General features: G+C 38.3%; 1 protein-coding gene across 2 annotated transcripts in view; it reads right to left on the reverse strand.

The window, feature by feature from the left end:
• The window catches only part of LOC144091577 (partitioning defective 3 homolog), a 179,810-nt gene that overhangs the window by 73,802 nt on the left and 80,750 nt on the right, over nt 1–25,258 (reverse strand). For both annotated transcript variants that reach the window (XM_077624044.1, XM_077624043.1), the window contains exons 14-16: nt 20,117–20,305; nt 19,623–19,793; nt 4,771–4,924 (exon numbers count right to left, since the gene is read on the reverse strand). In XM_077624044.1, the coding sequence (XP_077480170.1) occupies nt 4,771–4,924; nt 19,623–19,793; nt 20,117–20,305 (514 nt within the window). The remainder of the gene's footprint in view (nt 1–4,770; nt 4,925–19,622; nt 19,794–20,116; nt 20,306–25,258) is intronic.

Below are 25,258 nucleotides of genomic sequence, written 5' to 3' on the forward strand. Positions count from 1 at the left end.
AACTAATAATAGAGTAAAGTACATGCATATGTCTCATGGTGTCAGAGTAAGGTGACATGTTTGGAAATGAAAACTATGTGTGATAATTGATTCTTGTGGAAAGAATCGGGGGGTATTTAGATAGCAAACATTAACATATGAACGATTTCAAATGCCTGCAAACTCGGTACAGGTGAAATGAAGGCAATTTCTCACTTGGGCAGCTTGACAGCGAACCTTGGGTAATTGAATTCATAGGCACTGTAAATCAACATGGGGGCAGCTAAACTCCAGGCAATTGTTGAACTCAGCTGGCTGGCCAGGGGGGCTCAGTTTTGCTGGAAATTAATAATGATGTAATTATTGTGACGTTAGTCTAAAAAAACAAATGGTGTGGTGGTGCCAAAAACTATTACCTTAATATAAACAACAAATTAATAGAAAAAAAGAGACCTGCCCTGCAGTAAACATGTCATAAAACTACAAATACAACAAGATTTGTACTGTGTATTTCAGTATTTCAAAATGTCCACCTAAAAAAAAAAACTATAGCACTATGTTATTGTTAATTATTGTTCTCTGTTCACTCTATGCAATATGATACAATTACAAATCTGGAAAAAGATACATAATTAAAGGCTGTATTGATGCTTTAAAAATTTACAGTAGAAGAAAATGTGACTCACTCTTGGTACTATTACAATAGAAAAAATGATTTTAGGTCGAGTGTTTTTTTTCTTTTTAATAACACTAATTCTGGCAATCATTATGTGTTTGTGGGTACAAACCAATGCCTTCATTGCCTTTGGACATTTTTACTACCAATGTAGATGTATTAAAATGTTTTAGGATGTCATGCATTGCGTAACAAATATTAATGTGCAATATGCCGTTTTAAAGTAACCCCCACCCAATAAAAGAGCAGGCTTATAGGGGAATGAGAAAGCAATTTTAAGAAGCTTGTTGAGGCAGGATTTGTTATTATAGTGTTTCCCTCCAGGGTGTAAAACTTTACCTCGGATCTCGTCAAGAAAGTGTGGGAGTCTTAATGCAGGAAATAATGATCTTCCTTACTTTTTATAATCTGACTTTCTAGGTGAGAAGGTGACTAATTAGCAATTTCCAGCTTGATTTGAGAAAATGAAGACGGAGGTGCTGATGGGACACCTCAATCCAAATTCTAACAAGTTTCAGTTACAACACTTCTTTACAAAGTGTGTGTCATTAATTTATGTTTAGACTCAGGAACTTTGAAAAGACAGAGACTTTAGAGATGTTCTCATTTTGCCTGTCAATGGAGCTCATCATGAATGGAATTCACATTTTCCCAACAACCTTCAGGACAGTTGTGGTCAGCTGTATGGAAGCGATTTAGTGATAGTGAAGCAGAAATGTTCTTCCTCCCTTTGGCAGCAAGAGCAGACACAGATAAATAAGTTCTGTGGCTGGAGAACTATGTTCATTCCAATAGATGAGAGATTAACTCCTCTTTCCCTGTTTGAACCAAGATGCTGTAGATTGAGCACAAAACAATGAGGTCACACTCATAGAATAATCGTCTCCCCTCCATATGCATCCACTACACATACTCGTACCTTCTGATTTCATACTCATCCTTCACATGTGGTGTATTCATCTTGGACAGTTAATGGTCATTTGATCAGAATAACCCGTCCTCACTTAAGCCTATCAGTCCTATACATGTGTAGGAATATGTGAAAACTAAATATCTGAGATATAGGTGCAAAGACAGACTATATCCTAACATTGTTCCCTTATGTTGGATATGGGATTTCATTGAAAGAGTGGCAACTTTGAAAATCCAGGCTAGGTTAATGTGAAAATACTAGTGCAGATATAAAGTATTGATAATGAACATAAATCAGAAGTGTTCATGAAACACATCTAGACATCTAGCTATCTAGCTCTGCAGGACAAGAAGAAAAAAAAGGAATTACGACAGATCCTCTTTGGGACATTTTAAGTGGGAGTAGGGGGAAAACCGAGCATGCGAACACTACATCACACTATGATGTTTTTCCAGTTTGCCAACAATATTATCATTCATCCTCTTCCCACCTACAACCCCAGCTCTTCTTGGTTTGGAGGCCCTTCCAAATGTTTACATTAATACACCGTTGGATTGCGGTCTTCAATTTTCACCCCAGCATGTGGACTTGACACCTAGCAGCCCGTTTCAGTTGGACAGAACGGAAAGTACAGCCAGCCGATTGTGATAACAACCTTGCATGATCACCTGGCTGTCATTGTCACACTGTGCACACACTGGACATTTCATTGCACTTTGTTTCTTCCTCAATTTCTATTTTGTTCTTTTTTTTTCTCAGAAAAAAAATAAAATCCTGTCCTTTGACTCCCCAGAGGCAAAAGGGAGGGTGGTTAGAAAGAAGGAATGCAACTGAATTATCAGAAACTCATTTAATTTGAGCCGGGAGTCAAGCAGAACATTTCTCACTTCACCCCCTGCTAGTTATGGATCCAACCCAGAGGCTCGTGCACGTGTGACGACGAAACTGACAATATCACAGAACTGCATGGTTTACTGAAGAAAATAGGGAATTGGATTGCTTTTCGCTGTTAATATCTAGATAAGTGTGTGTGTGTGTGTGTGTGTGTGTGTGTGTGTGTGTGTGTGTGTGTCATCGATACATAACGCACACAAAAACACACAAAGGGACACACCCGAATGACAGCTCCAAACACCTCAGCAGAGATAAAGGATAAATTCTGCTGCAATCAATAATAGCAGTTGGCTTAAATGTCATGTCATATTATTTTCATGTGAATTACTGCCTGAAATGTAGCCAACTTGAAAAGGTTTATTTCTTTTTTGTTTTCAGTTTTTTTAAACAATGCTTTGTCAGATACATGTTTTGGTGAAAACAGTGTTCTCAGTAGAAGGATAATTACTATCCGCTTCCAACCAGAAAAAAAGATTCACAGTTTCAGACCAAGTTACTCTTTGGAAACCATGCATAACCTGATTGATATACAGTCTAGTGTGCATGCAGATAAATAGATTCAGTGATCCTACACTACCAAGCCTGCATGTCCAGCCTTTCTGATAATTTACCAGCTTTATACATCACATCGAGTTGACAGTCAAGGGCCAGTGGCTGTGAGCATCATGACCTTGACAAGTCACATCATAACATCTGGCCCCCTAACTACAACTGCCACATCTCACACATACCGGGCAACATCAAAAGAATCAAATTGGGAGATTAAAGAGCTACTGCCTTTAAAAACAATTCTTTAAAGCTGGCAGAGAAAGAAAGAGCAAAAAAAAGTGGACCATACAGAAAATAGAGTAGATGTCATAGTATTCACATGCTATTGGAAGACTAGCCAGTGGAATAAATAAGCAAACTTAGAAGAAGAAAAAAACAATCAATTTGGATTAATTTGATGTCGAAATGGGAGGCGTGGGTGATGCGTGGTGATGAAAGACCAGGAGGGAAAAAAAGGAGATGGGGAGTCAAGGTATGGAGTTGATGTCAGCCCTATTGATCCGGAGGCTTAATTAACCATCAGAAGATTCTGTCTGACACAGCCTCTGATCTCATATCATCAGTGGCAGAGTGGCACCACTCTGACTGAACTTGTGTGTCTGATAGGCGTACAAATGAGAAGGGAAGGACTGCAGAAAGGCGAGGAACACTGCCATCTCACAATGTCATCACATCTGCTATATGTAACAGACACAAAGTCGAGTGCTTCAAGAACAGACGAACAAAGGAGGGAGAATACAAATACCAGTGAGCAATATGAAAAACACTCTTATGAAAAGGATAATTTGAGGATGTTCAGGTTAGATGAAAAAATGTTTAATTTCTTCTTTCATTAGAAAAAAAGTCTCTCCCTTAACCTGACTTGTGTGCATGCACGTGGAAAGAACATCGATAGTAAGATGACAGCAGTGACTTGTGGAGGATTGAATTGCCAATTCCAATACAGTCAAAGAGCTAAGATGTCAGCCAGTTGATGTCAGTTGGGCAGATTGGGAATTGGCTTGAGTGAAACCAGTCAGCAGTAGAGTTAACGCAGGGGAGATTAGTCATGACGTTAATCCCTTTGGGGCTGGCATTGTGAAACGTGGTGTGTACCTTGGGATACAGAGCTATGGAGGTGAGGGTAAGGTTGTGAAAGTAGTATACTGGGGGATTTAGTAAAAGCTAGCAAAGGCTGTTATTAAAATTGTGGAAAAGGCACATTTACTGTCTTGAAATAGTAGAAATCCGGTAACACACAAATGATGGAAAAAGCAAAAATAATCTAATTTAGTCTACTAATAGTAGTCACGTTCATAAATATAAATTGCAGTTTTTCATATGTAGAGGATGCACAAATATCATGAGATATAAGATTCCTTGATTGATCCCTTGCTTGGCTTTTGCAGAGCTCAATATAACACCACTCTTCTTTCTACTTGTTTTTGGGGCATATTACGTTTCTAAAGCAGGCACAATTGTTTGTACAATGACTTTCGAATGTGTTCTGAAACTTTAGGGTGAATGTTACCAGATAATATTCCCCAAAACCCCTCAGAATTCCTTCTGTTTCTTATCAGATATAAATAAATACAAGTGAACTACTTCTATTGACACCAAAACAATTGTTCATATTTACATGCACACACAGGGAATTTGCAATCATCAATAAGCCAAATATATTTTAGTTGACCTTGATGTTCTAAACCAAATGGTCATGCTTATCTTATAAATGTGTGAAAGAGTGTGTGGAAAAATATTGTTTCACAATATGACTCACCAAAGTGTCCTACTGATTTTGGTGATGGAGTGGACGTATGGTTGAAGCCCTCAAAAGTCTCATACAGGGAGTGGGAGATCCGGCGCTCATGGTTATCCTTAAGGCTGGAAGATTTTATAGGATAGCCATGTAGATGTGGGATACCAGGGACCTCCTACAGAAAAAAAGAGACAGAATTGATGATGGACATAGACCTGAAACCTAGTACTATTCCAAAAATTATAATGGCAGTTGCTCAGCCTGTTAGGAATTCACCATTTCAATTTCTAACACAATTATGTTCCACAAATCACATTAGAGGAACTGATGTTAGCATGTGCCAATATTGTCTGATTTATTTGATTAAATTATGGGGTGGGCTGACCTAAGGAAAAGAAAAGAAAAGATCTCCAATGGGCCAATTGGCAACTGTCTCAAATTACATGCTTGGTCGTCAGACTACGTTTAGGTTTCCATTAGTCCATACTGTATTAGTCTTCAACTAGAAAGATAGTAACACATTTTTTTGCATATCATTTCTTATTCAATAAAAGAAAGAGTGTGGTGGCACTCAGACACTGCATTGAGTTATGTTTAGTTTGGTAGTAGTCCTGCTGTAGCTAAAGTAAAGTGATCTAGTATGTACACAAACTATATTCAGGTATTGTTTTAAATTTTTATCAAATAGTATGTAAAGAAACTGAACGGTTGGCAATAACCACAAAGATTTATGGGGGCTACAAAATCAAGATCGCTGTGAGTCTAAAACTGAAACATGCTTTAAACCAGGAAAATCTGGATAATATCGGTATCCAGCAAGACAACAGTAGTAATAAAAAGCATGGCCACAGAAAAACGAGAGATAAGATCAAGAAAGGAAATATTTGGCACTATGTTGAAAGTTGTAAATTGCATGTTTAAGTAAAGAATCAAGAAAATATGAGTGTTGCAGCTTTTAGACTCTCAAGGGAGTGACACACCTGACTAAAATTTGAGAGACAACTACTGAACGATGGCCTTTTAGCTTTACAATGTTTAATGAATTTGAAAAAAAACAGCACTTTGCCTGAAAAATATTGATGGCAGAGAAGAGGGAATGACATTGAGTTTATGTGCATTAAACGAATGCCTGGGTCAACACATATTGTATAATGGATAATATAATCACTGCCAATGGCAGCAGTCATAAATACATGGCCCTGCCTGGATGGCTGACATTCAGTGAGGTTTTAAATCTGTAAAATGAAGATTTATTTGACATGCTTGACATCCTATCACTCAATCTCATCAGGCGGTAGTTTGATATGGGAAAAAAAGGTAAACAAGTGTGAAATATGAACTGTATTTTTATATTTAATCTTGCACCTTTTATGAATTTAGTCACTAGAATAGAATTTTTACTGACACCTACAGGTCAAGGCCTGTCATCACTTTGTATATACACACCCCTTTTTCTGGTCCCGCCTCCGCCTAAACTTCTATTAAATACTATAACCGACCAACTGGACGGCGTATCTGGATGGGAGGCCTCGAGGTGGTCGCTTGGCTCTGTCGAGCGCTGACCCCTTCTTAGGAAGGGTGGGGGCTAGCCAAGGGGGCTAGCCAAGAACAAAGGAAGCGGACCGAGCGGCGACCATTTTGAGAGCCATCGAGATGGGGCCTCCTGTGCAGATAACCTCCATTCGGCCGGGAGCTAAAAACTACCACGTGTTTTGCTGCTTCCTCTGTATGAAGATGATTGTCGAGGCAAACCAGCTTTGACATTTTGGTGCCTGAAACCCGAGATTCTTCTCTGCTTTCCGGCCACGGCAGATCGACAGAAGGATGGATGGCTTGACGTCGGCTACTCCAGCCTTGAGAGAGGGCGATCTGGCCTGCTGGCCCGGGAACAGATTACGAATTATCCTTTCGTACAGAGGAGGCACCAAAAAACGGTAAGGCACTTTTTAAAATTAATTTGTAGAATCTAACCCACCAAGTCCCAAAAAGAAAAGTTGCGTATACTCTTCTCTGTGTGTCGGAGATTCTTCTTTCTGTGTGTCGGAAAGACATTTTTCTGTGTGTCGGAATAATGTTTTAATAGTATACAGCACGATAAAAGGCTGTGTGTCGGCCTCTGCCTGGAAAGCAGACAAAATGGGAGGTAGCGCCTCCCCGCGAAGGGACTTCGAGGGTTGTGTTAAAAATATAGAAGAAATATATTGTCATACAGTGCCAAGATAATGAAAGAGCTCGATATAAAGAAAGAAAAAAAAAAGAAATAGAATAAAACTATAAACGCATGCAAGTAATCTTCATATGAATAGATATATAGATATATATAAGTACGCTATGACGCGTTCATAAACGATATAAGTATGATTGCCGCGAAAAATAGGAGTTTAATCGGCGAAAAAGAATACTTAGACGGATAAAAATAAGTATTTAAGAGAGGGTGCATTGGTACAGGATGGTGGGGGGGGGTTGAAAAGCAGACCACATGTGAGAGGAAAAATGGCCGAGCCCACAGACAAAGAGAAAAAATGGCGGCGAGCCAACTGAAGTTAAAACTGCCTTTCTTCCCCAGCGTTCCACTAACCCAAGAAGATATATATATATTAGGCCTGTTCAACAACAGTGCCCCCCTTTGCTCAGCCCACTCTTCGTGCCAGGTTCCACTCGCAGAGGCCAGGAGCACGAGGGGGGGGATTGGGGGACTGGAATGCAAGAAATCTCAGGTTACATCTCACATTCCACACGATGAGCAAGGAGGAGGAGTGATGAAGAGACATGAGCAGAGAGAGTAATAGAAAGAAAAGAAGACAGTTAGAGACAGAAAATTGACAATATAACATATTAGTGACAAATTATGGGTCCTCTAATAAACACTGAAATTTATCATTAGGAAATGATTAAGAAATTGCTAAGTAGAAGGTTAGTTTCTCAAAATTCTAATTGTGGTAAGAGTGAGCTACAAAAAATGGCTCTTATATTAAATAAGCATAGTGCTTGGAGCAGAACAGCAATTCAACAAGTGCAATTTAGCTATCTTAGCAAATAGAGAGGGATTTGCGATTTAGACTTAAGGATTAGGAATCATCCAAATTATTAATGATATCAAACATGAAGACAATGCAGAAATGGCATTGATCCAAATTATTAGGTAAATTGTAGCTGGCAAGTTTAGATAAAATAATTAATTTAGGATAGGCATAATTTCGCTGAGATGCAATAAACATCATGACTTGTGATCAGTGCACGGATGGCAATTCATTGTTTTGCCCATCAACAGGTGGAATATGCTTTAGCGTGGTTCATATTAATGACCATTAGAATATTAATTGCATTAGAATCGAACAATTGATGCCAACCAAACAACATTGACCTATTTCCTTTTAGAATGACTTGCCATGACACAGCGAAAGGTGGTTAGCTGCCAAGAAGCCCCAGGACTGGGGATGGCGCTCTTCACCAGTGATAAAAAAATTGCAGACCACGGATGTCTGAAAATGAGTGAGCGTGAATGGTTGTTTGTCCTTTTTGTGTTTTTGATTGGCCGACCACCGAGATATGATCAATCAATTAGGTATCAAGGTGGAAAATGATTTAGCAAATTGGAATCGATTTCAGAATTTGCCAATAAGCCGTTTCACGGATGGCAACGCCAAATTATGGAAAAATATTTCGTCCAAGGAAATTTTTAATGAAAAAGCAGCAGTACTCCAAATGTGAAATTTGAAGTGGAGAAACAAATCTGCTATGCGAAATTTAGGAGCACTGAGAAAAACAAAAAACAGACAGTGCTTGATACGAAATTCCAAAGTACTATTGATTTATTGTGATAATGGCATCCAAATTGTGTTAACAGAATAATTGACTGAATTGAAAAAAGGTTCCATATTTCGTTATGAAATCATTGCGCCTACATAACGAGGTCAACCGGACAACAAAATATGGACATCCTATTAAGTAGACCATACCAAACGCCATTATTCACTACACGATTGGAACTAGAGGATGAGGCAAATCTGGCTATCTGCATAAAAGAAAAAAAAACTTTAAAGGAATACAATGAATTTGGGTTAGCAGGAGGAGACTGTGGTTCCTAACAGAAAACAGACTGGACCAACGGCGGTCCCGGGAGCCTGGGTGCTCAACACACGCGTTCCTGACCAACCAGCAAACATGAAAATAGCGGGATCCATTTTGTGCACTATAAGAAGGTTCTCTCAGTTGAAACGTTTATAGGAGACAGGTAAGATAAACTTTTTGACGTAATCAGACGAAATGGCAAGCACTCAAATATTGATTGGAGAGATTATTGCTCGGGGAGCGATGCTGTAAGCCATGAGGAACTTTTTATATTGGTTTTATTGTCTCCATAAAAAAAAGTGAAAGCGTTTCAATTGAGACTAAACCTTCTTATAGATAGTTAAAGTAAACAATTGAGATTAGATCTTCTTACAGATTTTTAAAGTAAACAATTGAGACAAATCTTCTTACAGATTTTTAAAGTAAACAATTAGAGAGAAAATAAACTACAATGGATAGAAATGTTACTAGATTTTAATTTTATGCCTGACTATTGAAAAATATTGATTAAGAAAGTTTTATAGGAGATGATTGACAAACTCCAAAGACAATGGGATGTTACATTTGATAATAAGACTACTAGATTGGGATATTTTGAATTTCAAACAACTGAGTTAATATGCAACGCAATACACATTGTTAAATGAATTGGGACTTGATTAGTATGCATTTTATAAGTAATGAGTTTTAATTGCTTTAAAGGATACAATTATGCTAAAATATTAACCTTGACAAACAAGGGGTGATTACAATTTAGTGGGTTCAATTATATTCAGAATTATAAATGTGTGCATTTTGTTTCTGGAATATTAATTGATGTGAATTTAACTGTTACAGAGAACGGGAAAGCTGTTTTCCTGGGGAGAAAGCACCCTGGTTTGCTTTTTGTGTTTTTCCTAGTTTTAAGTATGATTAGTTAATTTGTGTAATTAGAGGAAAGGGAAAAACAAATATGGTTCTTGATCTTAACAAAGAAGCAGTGATCATAATAGAATACCAGCTAGCATATTTGATTTTGACTGATAAGGCATTTAAATTTTCACAAACTATAGTGATGGAATAAGTAAGATTGTTGCAATTTTTGTTCATTGGGGTATAAAGCCGAACCAAATAGCCGTAAGCAAATTTAAGCACGTGTTAAAGACAACAACAAAACTGAGCCGATCTCAAGAACAGTCAGCAGACGAACTGTACAAAGCTAAAGGCCTACCGTGCCTACCAAAAATTATTCCAAAATTGAGCCATAAATGCCTCAAAAGGGAGGAAGATATGATGGACATCGAAATACCTACTTTTAAAATTTTTGAAGGAACTGTTTAATTTGTTATTTTATTGATCTGTAAAGAACATGGGATCTCCAGAATCAGCTGGAGTAACAATGGAGCTCATTTTGCAAACAGCATAGTGCAAAACATGGCAAAACACCTAAGTAGAGTGGACAAATGGTACGATAAAACCAAGGCTTAAGAAAACCATGGGGGAAATAAATAAGCCATGGCCAGAACGCCTAACACTGGCCAAAACGTATATGAAGATAGTACCAACTAGCTCGGGATTAACACCTTTTTGAGATAGTTCATGGAAGACCATTTCAACTTCCTCTATGGGAAGATTAACCATGACGAGAGACTAAGGAAGGAGAGAAACTTATCCAAAGAACATGTAAGCTGCCGTGATCTTTTTGTCTATCTTGCAGGAGGTGGTGAAGCCAGGTGACTGGATCCTGATCCGAGTCATAAAAGGAAGTCCTGGTTCTCTCCACGATGGGAAGACCCATTCGTGGCCCAACTCACCAACCTCCACAGCAGCAAAGATCACTGAAAAGTCAAAGTCGATTCACCAAGGTCGGTTCAAGGTCGTTCGAGACAGGTGACTCTGAGTGGACCAAGTCGGACGGTGTCAAAACCCTTGTCCGTGAAGAAACTCATCTGACGTCTACTCACCTGCCACGAGCACCCCTCACTTAACCCTGACCTCCCATAGACTTTGCACCTCTATACAGAAGCCACAGTGAAAGCTGTTGCCACCCACATCACAGTGACTGGACTGTCAGTGACTGCACTGTCAATGACAACCTGGGCGTATCTGAACGCCCCGCCCACAGAGACTCGAGTTGGAAAACAAGTGCAGGAAACGTCCTGCCTCATCACTGGAAAGGCAGAGCCAAGCGGTCCGCTCTTGGATGGGGACCCAACCTACATCAACATCGGGGTTCCCCGCAGCATATCTAGATGAGTATAAACTCGCTGACCAAATTGCACGTTCATCCCGAACAATACAGCAGCTGACGGGAGTTTAACCAAGGCCCTGGAGGGTCTTCGATCCCTCAACAGCAAGATGAAAGAACAATCTGGAGAACTACTATGAAGAAGACGTGTGGTATAATTTCATGGTGTTCCAGAAAAAACTGATTGTTGCGAATGAAAGTTGTTATGTGTGTAGCCGTATACCCATTTCCACAGATCCTGACATCCTGAATTCACTGGGTCGAGGCGTCACATTTAAATCTGCAGTCGTGCAGATGGTCTAAGATGCATTCCTTTTAAGGGGAGTGAACATAACAGTAAGATATCAAAATCAGTGCAAAATCAGTGCAATTCAAACCACGTGATTCAATCTGGTGCGATGATGTTCCTGTTGACCAAAGGTTGTGGTCCACCCCCCCAGAAAATCATGTGTAAAGACATTGAGCTGTTACATGAGTGTTCATTAACCAAACTGTCAAGGCCCTACAGGGTATAGCAGATGATTTAAAAGCCTTTAGGGAAGTTGCAGGACCGATAGTCCTGGATCTGATAACAGCCAAAGATGGAGATGTGTGTGCCATGATGGGAGAACACTGCTGCACCTTCATCCCAGATGAAACCAGTACATTACTCGTGCCGTAACTGAAATAAAGGCCCTAGTCAACACCATGGCCCAGGATCATTCAGCCGTAGGTGTATCATTGTGGTCGTGGTTAATAACCGGGTCATGATTCTCAATTCTGTTTAAAATTGCAACCTTGCGGTTTTTGCTACTGTTCTGTATTTTTTATGTGTGTAATCCCCTGTATGAAAGTTATGATTCAAAACACAATCCAGCACATGCTAGTAGGTTATAGTGACACAGTATCACCGCATGACAGACCATACTGGAGATTATCGCATTCTTTCGAAGTGTGACGAGTCCTCTATGCAAATGTGTTTGTCTTGATTTAAATATTGGGTTCGCTCATTAAGAGTGACGTAGAGGAATTTTTACCACTGATTACATCATTTCTCGCCTCTGCTTTTACATGTGATTTTGTTATTTTCCATACCCTGTTGAGTAACTGTCAATGATATTTGTATTCTAGAACTTGGAGGGGAGGGATACAAATTGATATGTTTAATGAAAATTCTTTCAAGTTACAACAGGGGGGAAATGTGAAATATGAACTGTATTTTTATATTTAATCTTGCACCTTTTATGAATTTAGTCACTAGAATAGAATTTTTACTGACACCTACAGGTCAAGGCCTGTCATCACTTTGTATATACACACCCCTTTTTCTGGTCCCGCCTCCGCCTAAACTTCTATTAAATACTATAACCGACCAACTGGACGGCGTATCTGGATGGGAGGCCTCGAGGTGGTCGCTTGGCTCTGTCGAGCGCTGACCCCTTCTTAGGAAGGGTGGGGGCTAGCCAAGGGGGCTAGCCAAGAACAAAGGAAGCGGACCGAGCGGCGACCATTTTGAGAGCCATCGAGATGGGGCCTCCTGTGCAGATAACCTCCATTCGGCCGGGAGCTAAAAACTACCACGTGTTTTGCTGCTTCCTCTGTATGAAGATGATTGTCGAGGCAAACCAGCTTTGACAACAAGTAGATCTATACTATAGTATATTCCACCCAGCTAAGAATATCCAGACAAGAGAAAAAAAACTCATCCATCCATCCATCTATTTGTCTTGCATTCATTCATCCATCCATCTATCTGTCTTGTGTTCAGGCATCCATCCATACAACCATCCATCATCTGCACAGCTTATCCTCACAACTGTCACGAGATCTTATCCTAGCTGACAATTTGGCAAGAGGTGAGCTACACCGTTATCTAGTTTCAGTCAATTGCAGATAACTAGTACATGTAAGAAGAAATAAATTATATTTCATGAAGCTATTCACCTTTCAGCTTCCCTAATTTGTAAACATATTTTTTAGTGGAAACAGATAAAGATGGAGGGAAAAATTACATGTTTGTGTCCCTAGTTTCACTTGAGTCTCTATTCTCTGTGTGCTAAAACTTGACAAGGTTTGCCATTTGCGGACATTTACCCCGAAAGCTGTCTTGTCCAAAAGACGAGACTGCAAAAATTATTAAGACAGGGTAGTAATCAAACATTTAGTTCTTCACCAAGAGGGCTCCTTTCACGGTTGCATTATTTAGCACAAGCATCAATTAGCCACATCTCTAGCTCTAGGAAGGCTGTTTGCAGAAAATTGAATGATTTTTTTCTATTTATTTGGTGACCACAATGGCAGGTGGGTGTGGTCAGTCAGCATTGTGATCAAATCATGTAATTCGAAAAGCAGAGGTTCAGTGCAAGGAGCTGTTGGAACAAAATCGGTCTGTGTATGATAGTAGCAATCATATTTTTCATGTGCATTATCCTTAGAGACTTATTGGGGAAGAAGTCAACTATAACTGCAGTTGATTCCATTTACAGTAGCATTTTCACACAATTATGCATGTTTTACTGATATTTCTGCGGGGCAGTGTTCATTGTAAAATCATAGACATATTTCTCTAGTCTCTGTCAGCATTTCCCTGAGCTTCCGTTGCAATGGAGGAAAGGAAAGCGAGTGTTGACAGAGAGTCTTAAACCGTCACCTAAGGCTAATAATGTCAAGTCTGTTGCCATTTACTGGCCTTGTAGCTGATTTTCAGCTTGCTGCCAGAGCCTTAATCCAGTCACCTCTGCCATAATGTTGTAATTACAGTCCTAAAATGCGACATCTTGCCCCGGGCAGAAGCAGCATCTCTACAGGCAGATTTGCCCCACTTTCATTCGTTTCATGACACCTATGCCTTTTAAGCAAAACTTCAATCCACACACTCACTGAACATACATTTTTGGTTGTATTATCTGGATTTTACTATTCATATTATAGTATCAAGAGACATGTTGACGTCAAGCAAAATTAATTAATTAAAATATACATATCAGTGGAATGGCCTAAGAAAAGACAACATCTTAAATTGCCTTTGTATTAACATAAAAAAAAGTGTTTTACTATCTGTTTTCATACTGTATGGACACAAAAATACTATGCTGTCTATGCTATCTGATACAAACGTTTCACTAGTGTAGTACTACACTAGGGCCGAGAAGACCTCTGAACGACCAGATTCAATATATTATTTCTCAATTGGTCCTATTGAGTTTCCCGTGCTTCGCCTAAACGAGTTAATCCTCAGAGAGCGGGCTGGGAATTCATGGGGCGGGAGCACCAAAATGGTATTTCTGATACTCTGCTTTTGCTAGTTCCAACAATAATGTCACAACAGATTGCAAACTGAATCCCCAAAAAAATAATAGGACTTTAACCCGTTTGACAAATATATACCTGAAACCACAACAAGCGGATTAGTACTGTATTTAGTTTGCGGAAAACAGAAAACAAAACAAAAAACAAGTACACAAACACTGCCACTATCGTTGTCTGCATTGCAAAGTGCTTTACTGAGTACAAGGCATGTGAATGGTTGTCTCTATATGTGGCCTGTGATTGATCAGTCTAGAGTGATGTCTGCCACTTGCCCTTTGCTGGCTGAAAAAGGCTGCAGCTCTGCACAACCGTGACAGGATAAGCAGTATATATAGAACTTGATTGATGCAAAACCAGTACAGAATGTCCATTTAGGTAACGGTGATGTTGTCATGGTTACCTGTGTTGAGGAAAGGCTTTGGACATTGTGTGCAGTTTTGTATGAGTGTAGACGTGATTACAATAAGTGAATTCAGGAAAAACAATAACAAACAAGGAAAAAAGTCATATTTGAATAATAGGAGAAGCAGTAAAGAAAAGCGAACACATTTGAATATTTGTCAAAAACACATACTCCTAACAATAATAAATGCATTGTGTTAGCCTGCATTACATTGTTTTAAGTTATTCAGTAACAGTGGTCAGCTCAATACTGATAAAAGCATAATTTACTAAACCAAGGTTTTGATTGATAGCTCTCTGCAGGTTTTATCGATCAGTTTCTCTCTCGTCTGCGAGTACGTCCTTTGTTAGGGGGAGCGACTTCCTTCCCCCTTGTCTCTTTACATAAATGTTTCCTGACAGACTCCAGGGCTGTTGGACTGCATCACAAACAAGCCGCAAGTCATAGTCTAACGACACTAAGTTTATGTTGATTACTGCTCCTCACAGACTCCCTTCATTCACATAATAGCCAACTGAAGTGTGGCTATGTAGTCTCTAAAATAATGCCCCCCCCCCTTCTAATTTTATTCAAAATGGTATAGGCCCAGTCAAATTATTATAATTATTATTTCAAAATATTTGAGTTCATAAAACCTATGTCAGGGAACTCATTCCATTGACTGTGTTTTCATATTCTATTGTGACACAAAATTTGACAGTAGCGTTAAGCAAATACATGTTGAAAATACAACCAAAATATGATGTGAAAGAATGTTGAGAATGTGATATCAGACACAAGAGATGAGCGATGGAGCTGGGTTTATGCCCAATGTTGAAGTTCTGACTAATGGTGGCAGACAAAAAGCAGATGGAGTCAGTTTGTCAATAATGTCTGTCAGTGCAGGAGATCTCTGACATTAAATAACACCGCAAAAGAGGGGACAGGCATGGTTTTATGTGCTGTGGTCGATTTAAAATCAGTGCCAACACAGAGCATATTCATTATCAGGCTGTCCACTTTCAGATAGATACATGTGTGATTAATGGAGGGACATGAACTGTGGCTGTGTGACAGATATTAAACGATGCTTAAAAAATAAAGTTCTTTAAAAACTATAAATAAATGTATGTAAATCAAAAAGAAAAAAAACACAATAATAGGGGGCTTATCCTTTAGGAAAATCCGTGTTTGATCAATTAAATACTATGTCACAAATTCAGTACATTGATCAGAATCTTTGATCCAACATTTATTGCGTTTAAGTTTGTGCCCACTACTATATTTACGGGAATATCAGTCAGAATAAAGTCAAATGCAGCTGTAATAAAATGACTGGTTTTCCATTTCAAGACAATAATTTCAATCCAAATTGCTATATAAGCAAAACCCCCAGATGTCAAAAACAGACCTTTTTGAGGAGCAAGAGTTTGAGTTATAAGAACTTTATCTGCTTTGAAAAGGGCTTAAGAATTAAAACAGAAACAATCACGATATGGACATAAAAACGAATGAGTGTGATGTGTTAACAGAATAATAAAAAAGTAATAATGAAAACGTATTCATGTTTTTTGGTTAACAAAAGAACTGTTCATTAATTTTATCAATCCAACAAATTAAATTTCTCCAGTCTCCACTGAAATGGTTTTAATTTTTTTGTCTTCATCATGTCCCGCTGTACTTTATGAGCAGGAAAAATAATTGCTATAGTTTTAATACAGTCCAACTTTTTTAACAAGCCAATGTTTACTAAAAAAAGTAGTCATGACTCATTCACTTTACTTCAGACTTCCATCCAATGTCATTAGAACAATTATTTGCTGTTGCTCTATAGTTGTTATATATATATATATATATATATATATATATATATATATATATATATATATATATATATATATATATATATATATATATATATATATATATATATATATTAACTAGAATAGGTGTAATCATTGGGAAGTACAATGTCAAAACAACCATCTTAAAACCAAAATACCTATAACTTAAAATAAATTAGTATTTATTTCTTACTATTACAACGAATTTGAAGGCGCAATTAATAGTTATGCTGAATTCAGGAAAGTGAATTAAACAAAATAAAAATAAATTAAAAAGATCCATTATAGGACTTATCTTTTATTGAACTTGGAACGTCAAAGCAGCATGGACTTAAAATAAATGGAATCGAAATTGCTTCTTCTGAATTGTGATTTAACTTTAACACACGTGACAACATATTAATAGAACAAAGATAGAAAGAAATTAAGGGCCGCATGAAGCAGCCATGCAATTATGTTGCTTCAAACGAATTGCCAGTGACCAATCATCTTCCTTGACTATCTAGGCCACTGAAGTAGTAGACGTGCCACAGGAGACAAAAAAATATTAATAATAATTGTTCTGTGGGAAATATGGCAGTGTTTGTGTGGTCTCATGTGATTGAAATACGCCAATCAACCAAGTTCTCGCTATGTATATATCATTCTACATACATATTTCATTGCTTTTACTTTAATCTCGTTATGATTGAGTTCTATCTTTGGTTGGCAGTGAGTCCCTGGACCATTATTGGATTATTTATGAGTATAGTCTATGAGTTTGACTCGTTAAAATTAACCAGACTGCAAAATATGAATGAATAAGAAAATAAAATGTACACTGAAGCACCAAAATTATGAACAATAAGCCCCTCTCCAATCTCTCAGATCCTCTGGGTGTATAGTACACTGCATAGGCTGAAAACATGCCAACTTGACCTTCACCCGTCAATCAAATCCATGCCGATGGCTCATGCAATGTCTGTAGCGTGAGCCACGGGCTGAAATACTATGTGTGCCTCACTATCTTGCTTGTGGACCTGTGGCAGGGTCGTTCCAATTTGTAATGCCTTAGTCCATGAACCAAATATGGCTGCACAAAAAAAAAAAAAAACTGTAGCCAAAATTATACATTTTTTTCCGGGAAACTAAGGAGCATTTATCAAGATTGCCTAAATTGTATTTATGTTATTACTTGTGAATATCCATTCAGGATGGGAGTGTATTTTTATTTTGTACAGTGATTAAAATTTACTTTAACTTACACACCATTAAGTGTGACATTTTCTTTACATTTCAATAATTATTATTCTGCATCACTGGCTAGAAACAGAATGCACGCAATAAGAGTCTGTTCTTTTAGTATTTATGTATGTGTGTCTGTGCGTGTTTGTGTGTGGTTGATATTCTACTGTGCACCAAAACAGATTAAAACTACAAAGATATGTTACATTGCTCTGCTCTAGAACATCTGATAGTTTAGCCTGCAAGGCCAACCAGTGATGAAATCAGTGTAATTTTCACGGATCTGCCGCACCCATTGAGGTTCCCTCTCTGACGCATTGGTGTGTGCACCTCGACTCCTATCCCCTGCAGACATTGATGGATCTGATTCATTTCAATGGTGGCCTCCAGTGCTCAGTTCCCTTCTGCTGGGTGACAGTGGCAAACTGCTTGTGGTCCCCCATATACTATCGGCCTGAGCAGGGATCCAGCACTGGGTATAATGGTTGTTGGAAGAGAAATTTTGATTTGTGAATCAGATCCACCTCTGATCTCATATACTTATTTTACCCCCTACTTTTGAGCACAATGAAAAAAAAAAGTTGCACAGTGGCATCGTCTATGTAATAACCTTTTCGGACACTTGCTTCATGTGTGTAGTTATCTCTGACTGTAATTTGAAGGCCAAAATTTAAAGCACCGGCTACACCAACTCATGAAGCGGCAGAAATGTTTAAGTAACGAGAGACGCAGAAGTAAATGTCGAATTTAACACCAGCTTTTAGAGCTAGAACTGCTTAAGTGAATACAAAATGTAGAAATGCTGGCTATCAAACCTTTAAGAGATGTTGACCTTTCTGCTTGAAAGAGGAAATGAGTGACTTCATTCCAGTATTGCAGGAGCAAGCAGAATATGAAAAATGTATGTAGAGATGACTGGGTTTAAACAAGTAAAGCTATCACAATATACATATTCTATCCCATTATATTGTAAAGTGATATCTGCACTTTGTACCGATATATTTTTTTGTATTCATTGTTTTGAGAACACGTAAAAGAGGTGTTTAAGAAAATATGGGGTTATTTTTTAGATTTAAAATGCATAATCAAAAGAACTTGATATTCTTAACTGTTATTTAGACTATAGCAAACCTAGGCGCAAACAATATTTCTTCGGGTATATCCTGCAGTGTTTTTTGCAAAGCTGACAATCATAACTCAGGGAAGGGTCTCTTAGATATCAGATCAAAGGCCCACTTTGGCCAAAGTAAATCACACTAAGGATGAAAAAAATGTAAATCGCTATTGCCTATCTCACGGAGGAAATGAGACTTTTTGAAGATTTGCATGTTTTTTTTGGGCTAAATCTGGTGGTTATCCCCGAGTTATTTCACAGCTTTAAAGTCTACAAAAGGGATGGAAAACGGTCAGCTAGGATCGCTTGTCCTGAGAAAGAAGCTGTCACTCATGAAGTGGAAATTCAGCTATCACTCATCTTCACTCATCTAACGCTCTGAATTTTGAGTATTTCCAGAAAAATAGGTTCAACTGCAACATCAAACATTAAGTGACATTTAAAATTGCACTTACTGTTGCATATTTATATAATATGTCAATGTGAAATGTTTGTCTGTGAAGTCTGTTGCGAACCTTTGATGATGTCGAACAATGTGAATAAACTTGACATGGATATTAAGTAAATGCTTCAACAAATAGCCTTTCTTTCCAAAACCAAGGAAATATTTATGCGGCAATAAATGTGCTTATAACCTCTTTAACAGTTTCTATTAAAGCTGACAACCAGGTAACATCAATCACGAATGCATGCACTGTGTGCTTAATGTAGCTGTTAAGGTACCTCTGTGTTTTGGGCAACATGCCGGGCTACAATGAGCTGGATCATTCCTCGTTTGTTGCCTTCGACCGACATGGATTTCCGCAGGGTTTCCATTGCTTCCTGGTTGGTATTTCCTGCCAATGACTCCCCATTGACTGCGATGAGTTGGTCATTTATATGTAGACGACCATCCTGTAGATAAATCCTCAAGGTTAATGCTGTAACTCCTTATGACAATTGACCGAGTGAGAGTAAAAAGCGGGAACTTTTTAACAATTCAATTAAACGAAGAGTGATGGAAGAAACATATTTTGTTCATAGTAAATGACACCTTTAAAATAACAGAAACACCATTTTTATTTCTTCATTTCTTAAAAGCTGCTGTTGAGATTCCTCATGAATTGCTGCAATTTTATATATCTACACATACACACAGTTATTTGGTCCTTACCTGTTTTGAACTTGAATACGTTTGTGTTGCAAGACAGAAAGGAAAAAAATACGTAGCTACTTGCCTTGCTGGCAGCGCCTCCATTGATGATGGATTTGACAAATATGCCCAAGTCGGTGTGATTCTCCTTGGATCTGTTTCCCTTGACGCTGACACCCAGGCCTGCTGAACCAGAGTCGTTGAGCGGGATCTCAAAGGTCATGAACTCCCGTGCAACATCAGAGGTCATCACCAGGTCATCATCCCCCACTTCCTGTAGAAACGCAGGTAATCTTAGTAAAACAATTTAAACACAGGATGAATCTTATGAATCTCAAGGCTGTAGCACTCATCTATCATGGAGTATAGTGTGTCTGTCTCTATAAGGATCCAAACCCATAGCAGTTTATTTCTAAACATATTGCATTCATGACTGCTCACATATTATATATACAACTGGATTCCCAATAAATACCACAGTATAAATCACCACAAACCAAGAACACTATATATGAACTTTACAAATAACCATATATTTTTTATAAACAAGAAGAAAAAAGGTTCACTCAAGAGAACCGTTTAGGTAAAATGTTAACGATGTAGGCTTCACCAAACACTTGAACGCACTTTCTCATTTGTGAGATGAACAGTAGTATAAGAAAACCTAGCTCTTGCCTATTAAAGCAACACCTGAGATTTTAAAGGTCACTAGTATTGTTCTTTTTATTCATTCATTCATTTTCTGAAACACTTATCGTCACAAGGGTCACGGGGGATGTTGGAGCCCATCCTAGCTAACTACAGGAACAAGGCGGGGGACAACACACTGAATTGGTAGCCAACCACTCGCAGGGTACAAGAAGACAGGCACACATTCACTCAATTTCATACCTAGGGGCAGTTTAGAGTGTTCAATCCACCTAACATTCATGTTTTTGGGATGTGGGAGGAAACCGTAGTACCAATTGAAAAACCATGCAAGCCCGAGGAGAATATGCAAACTCCACACAATGAGGACTGACCTGAGAACGAACCCACGACACCAGAACTGTGATGCCGACGTGCTAACCACTCGGTTGCTGGGTCGCCTGATTCTTTATAATGCACTTTAAAGTAAAAAAATACAGACTATTTTGTAATTTGCTGCCTTGTCCTTGTTTTCAGATGGGTACCTTTGCAGTTCTGAGATGTCGTGATGGTACCAGATAAAGTCCATTTCAAGATTAATGGCAGTGGGAGCAATCAAACCCAGAGACCTCACTCCAAGACCTATTTAAACTGACTCGTATCAGCACACAAGCATGTACACACAGCCAGATGGATGGCCGCCAGGTGTGCGCCCCTCACAGCTGCTTGGATAAAGTGTTAAGCTCAGGGAAGAGGAAAGACAGAGCATAAGGTGTCTTTTTCCCCTTCCTCTATGGGCTGAGGAGTTATTAGGATGCAACAGTGCATTCAGGTGAAAGCTCTTTTGAACGCCGCCAATACACCAGACAGTCTGTCTTTTTGTCTTGTTCTGTTCGGTTTTTCTGTTTCTGTTTTCTTTCATTCCAGTCATGCCAGACCCTTCTACTGCCGTGGCGTACAATCGGAAACTTAAAATACTAGAATAATTCAACACATACTATCACTGAACATAATAATATTAAAAAAATAAAACTCCACGGAGCCTGACTTTTATATTTGTATCGTGGCTGACGAATTCTAATCGTGGCCTCATTAATGCCTGCGTTGCCTGTAGATTACAATTTGGCCCACAGAGGCCATTCACACTACAGGCTTCAGCCTGTAGTGTACTGTGGCACACTTACGCTTTAAAGGTCTGTGTGTGTGTGTGTGTGATTGAGCGCACACTTTCTACAAAGATGGCAGAACAACACAAAGCCGTGTTCCGGGAATAGTGAGCGGAGACGGAGGAAGAGAGAGCGTTGAAACATTTTCATTAGACAGAAAATAGTGCTGCAAGGCCAGAATGAGTATGTCAGGCTGCCTGACAAGCCCCGCTGCATCAATTGAACCCATCCCAATCCGTAACAATAGCTCTGAAATCTGCTGTTTAAAAGTTTGAATACAGGAATGTGTACATGATGACAGGTACCTACCACATTGATGTACTATAATGTACACCAATGGGAATGCCATGTCATGTATTTAGAGGAAAGTATATTGAATCCCAGCGACAACTATTCACTTTGTTGTATTTTTACAGGGGTGTTGGCATGCAACCGGGTGAGCAAATGGGTCTCTATTTGCTCTAATACAAGATGTTGTTCAATAGTCTAGAAAAAAATCCTCACTTCTTTCATCTGCTTAATTGGCCTTTTTATTTTGTTTTCACCTGATTTCACTCGTCACATGCGAATGAGGTAGGTGTGTTTGTTGAACAGGTGTGAGGACGCAAGAGCAAGTTAGAGGAAGGAAACAGGCAAATGAATCACAATTAGTTCTTTTCACACAAAGTCTGAGTTCTTTGCACCTCAATGCCTAAAACAATTAACACTGCTGGAAACTTCTCTTCACACTTGGCCTAATTTGGTGACATAAAGGTCATTGGAAATAAATTCGAAGAGCCTAAAAGAAGTCAGCCATGGGTGTAATTGCAAAATGTGTGATGAGTATTGTCACACGAATTCCTTCAGGCTCTGAAATAATTTATAACAAAGGGCCTCGATATTATGCAGAAATGTAAAAACAAAGCGAACATTTTTAGGGCAAAAAATAGAAAGAACACAAGCAAATTTCTGAATATTGTATATTTCATATTGAAATCTAAGCTATTTGCCGTCGGAACTTTCAGATTTTGTGTAGTAATCCTGCTTCAAATTAATTCCTAACATAATAAAAGCCAATCTTTCGGAAGTGAGAAAGGAATCTGGTGGTCTGACGAGTGGAGTAATAACCATAAATTATGATACATATACGCCTCATCTGCAGTTAAGAGAGGCTAAAAGAATTGATATGATATGTCCAACCACACATACACTCTTGAACCTGTTATGGGTTGTTGAAATAGAGTACCCTCTTTTGGGAAAAATAAACTGCCACCACAAGTGGCCTTTAACAACCTTGTTTGTCAGCATGGCACTATGCTGCACTACACCCTCCCATTCTTTGCACTGACAGCAAACATAATTACAGAAACAGATGCTGAAAAGTGCTAAACAATAGCAGGTGGCATTGACACTTCAAGCTTGGAAATCGTTAGACAGGCTGGCATTCTCTTCAATAGCACTTGAAAGGATTATCTTTGATTATGAAAACGCTTTGGTCATGTTTCCGAAAAAAACATGGTGTAACAATTTATCTTTTGATCCTATAAAGATAATAGGAGGAAAGATTAATCATATAGACTTGTTTCATCACACCTATGTACAGTCGACTCAGACCTAAACTTTTCAATCAACTCAGAATAACAGAAGAACAAAGAAGTTTTCTTCATTGATCGCAACAACAAAAATGAGTGCATTTCTTTTATGATGCTATGATTTACTTTTCAGGTCTTCGAATCAAGATACGATTATAAATGAAATTCTTGATGACAGCTAGAATGATGAACTTAAAGTTTCCCTGAGGAAATTAATGAGTGAACTTAAATCAATGAATTGCTGTACAATATGGCTTCCAGCATCAGTTGAACAAACTATATAAACCAATCTTGGGTAAAGAAAAAAGCAAACAAAACGCTTAATTTTAAGTAAAGCTTTACTTTTCATCTTTCCATCTATATGTAGAAATTTGGGTTATAAAGAGTGTTAAGTCATGACTTTTTGACACAATTTTACTCATCATCGTCCCACTTTTACGCTATATCTTGAGGATTTTAAACAAGGGTACCAGAGTTGGCACTTATAAAACGGGTCATTAACCTTCTATAATTACCAGCATTGCTGTCATGAGTTTGTCTGACGCATCCTCAGCATTCACAGAAGCCGTATATTCATCTGTCACATCAATCAGAGGCTGGTATTAATTGCTCAATTAAGATTCTCATTGCTTGGCAGATATAGCCACTAATGGATCAGTGACAAGTGTGATATGATCATAAAAGAGGGATTTTAATGTACTGTTTAATTGCTCGTGTGTGGACCAGACTGTTAGAACAGAGACTCAGTAAGCCCATTTGTTCACTGCAGTTGAGATTGTCAATGAAAAAATGAATGAAATAAAAAATGTTAGCTAAATTATATTACAGCAGTGGTGTCAACATACAGTCCGCGGGCTGAATGAGGCCCAGTAGGGGTTCCGTCATTCATACTTTACATGCAGAATAAAATGCTTTTAAATCTTTTTTTTTTCAAAATGGGCTGTATGAAACCTGAATATTTTTAGTTGTATGATTGAATGTGTGCACTACTGCACTTTGCTCAATTTCTACAGTCTGAAAAGACAAAGGCCAAGAAACTAAAAATCATTGATCATGTATAGAAGAGTTTTGCACATTTTTGTTTGCTTGTTTAGGTATTTTACAAAAAGGAGTACAGGTTGAGGATCAGTGTCCAATCTATCATATCGTAATGGTGCTAGTGGAATTTTAAGGTTTGGTAAATGTTACATTATCATAATAAGTATTCTAGAACCTATATTTAATATGATAAATTAAATTTCACTGTGTTCCTTGTAATTGGCATTGTGGGCTTTGGTCAGTCAGCTTCTTAGTGAGAGAAAACATTTTGAAAAGTAATTGATAGCTATTTCTGAAAGTAAAAAAATACCCCCCAGTGGTAATTGAAGTCATAACTAAAACATGCTGGGAGTGTGAGATAATCCTGCTGGTGTTGCACAAAGCCACAGTGAGAGAGAAAAAAAACACTTAAACCAAAGGATTATAGAGACATATTTTCAGCACTGACATTTAACATAAGCAGGTATGTGTCAATCAGAAGAAAAAAAGCAACCAGTGTGCGACTGTGTGTATGGCATGAAACACATGCTGTTTTTTGATATAGAATTGCTTTCTCTCTTATGCAAACATGCACATAGCAACGGAGGTTTTCCATATTTTCCCCCCAAATAACTGTCATTTCCAGAGCTTTGCCCTCTTTATCTGATTTTTATGAACATACTTGTAGGGATTATTGAGATTTGTGAAAGCAGCGCTGGGGAATGTGTGACAGAAAAAGGGAGAACAAATAACAAGAAACGTGAGCGGAAGAGAAAAAAAACTAATCTCCTGAGGAAAGTGATGAAAAATATAACTCACAGTTTAGCTCAGCTTGGAAAAGTTGGC

This window comes from Stigmatopora argus, chromosome 17 (assembly GCF_051989625.1).
Source record: "Stigmatopora argus isolate UIUO_Sarg chromosome 17, RoL_Sarg_1.0, whole genome shotgun sequence".
Lineage (NCBI taxonomy): Eukaryota > Metazoa > Chordata > Actinopteri > Syngnathiformes > Syngnathidae > Stigmatopora > Stigmatopora argus.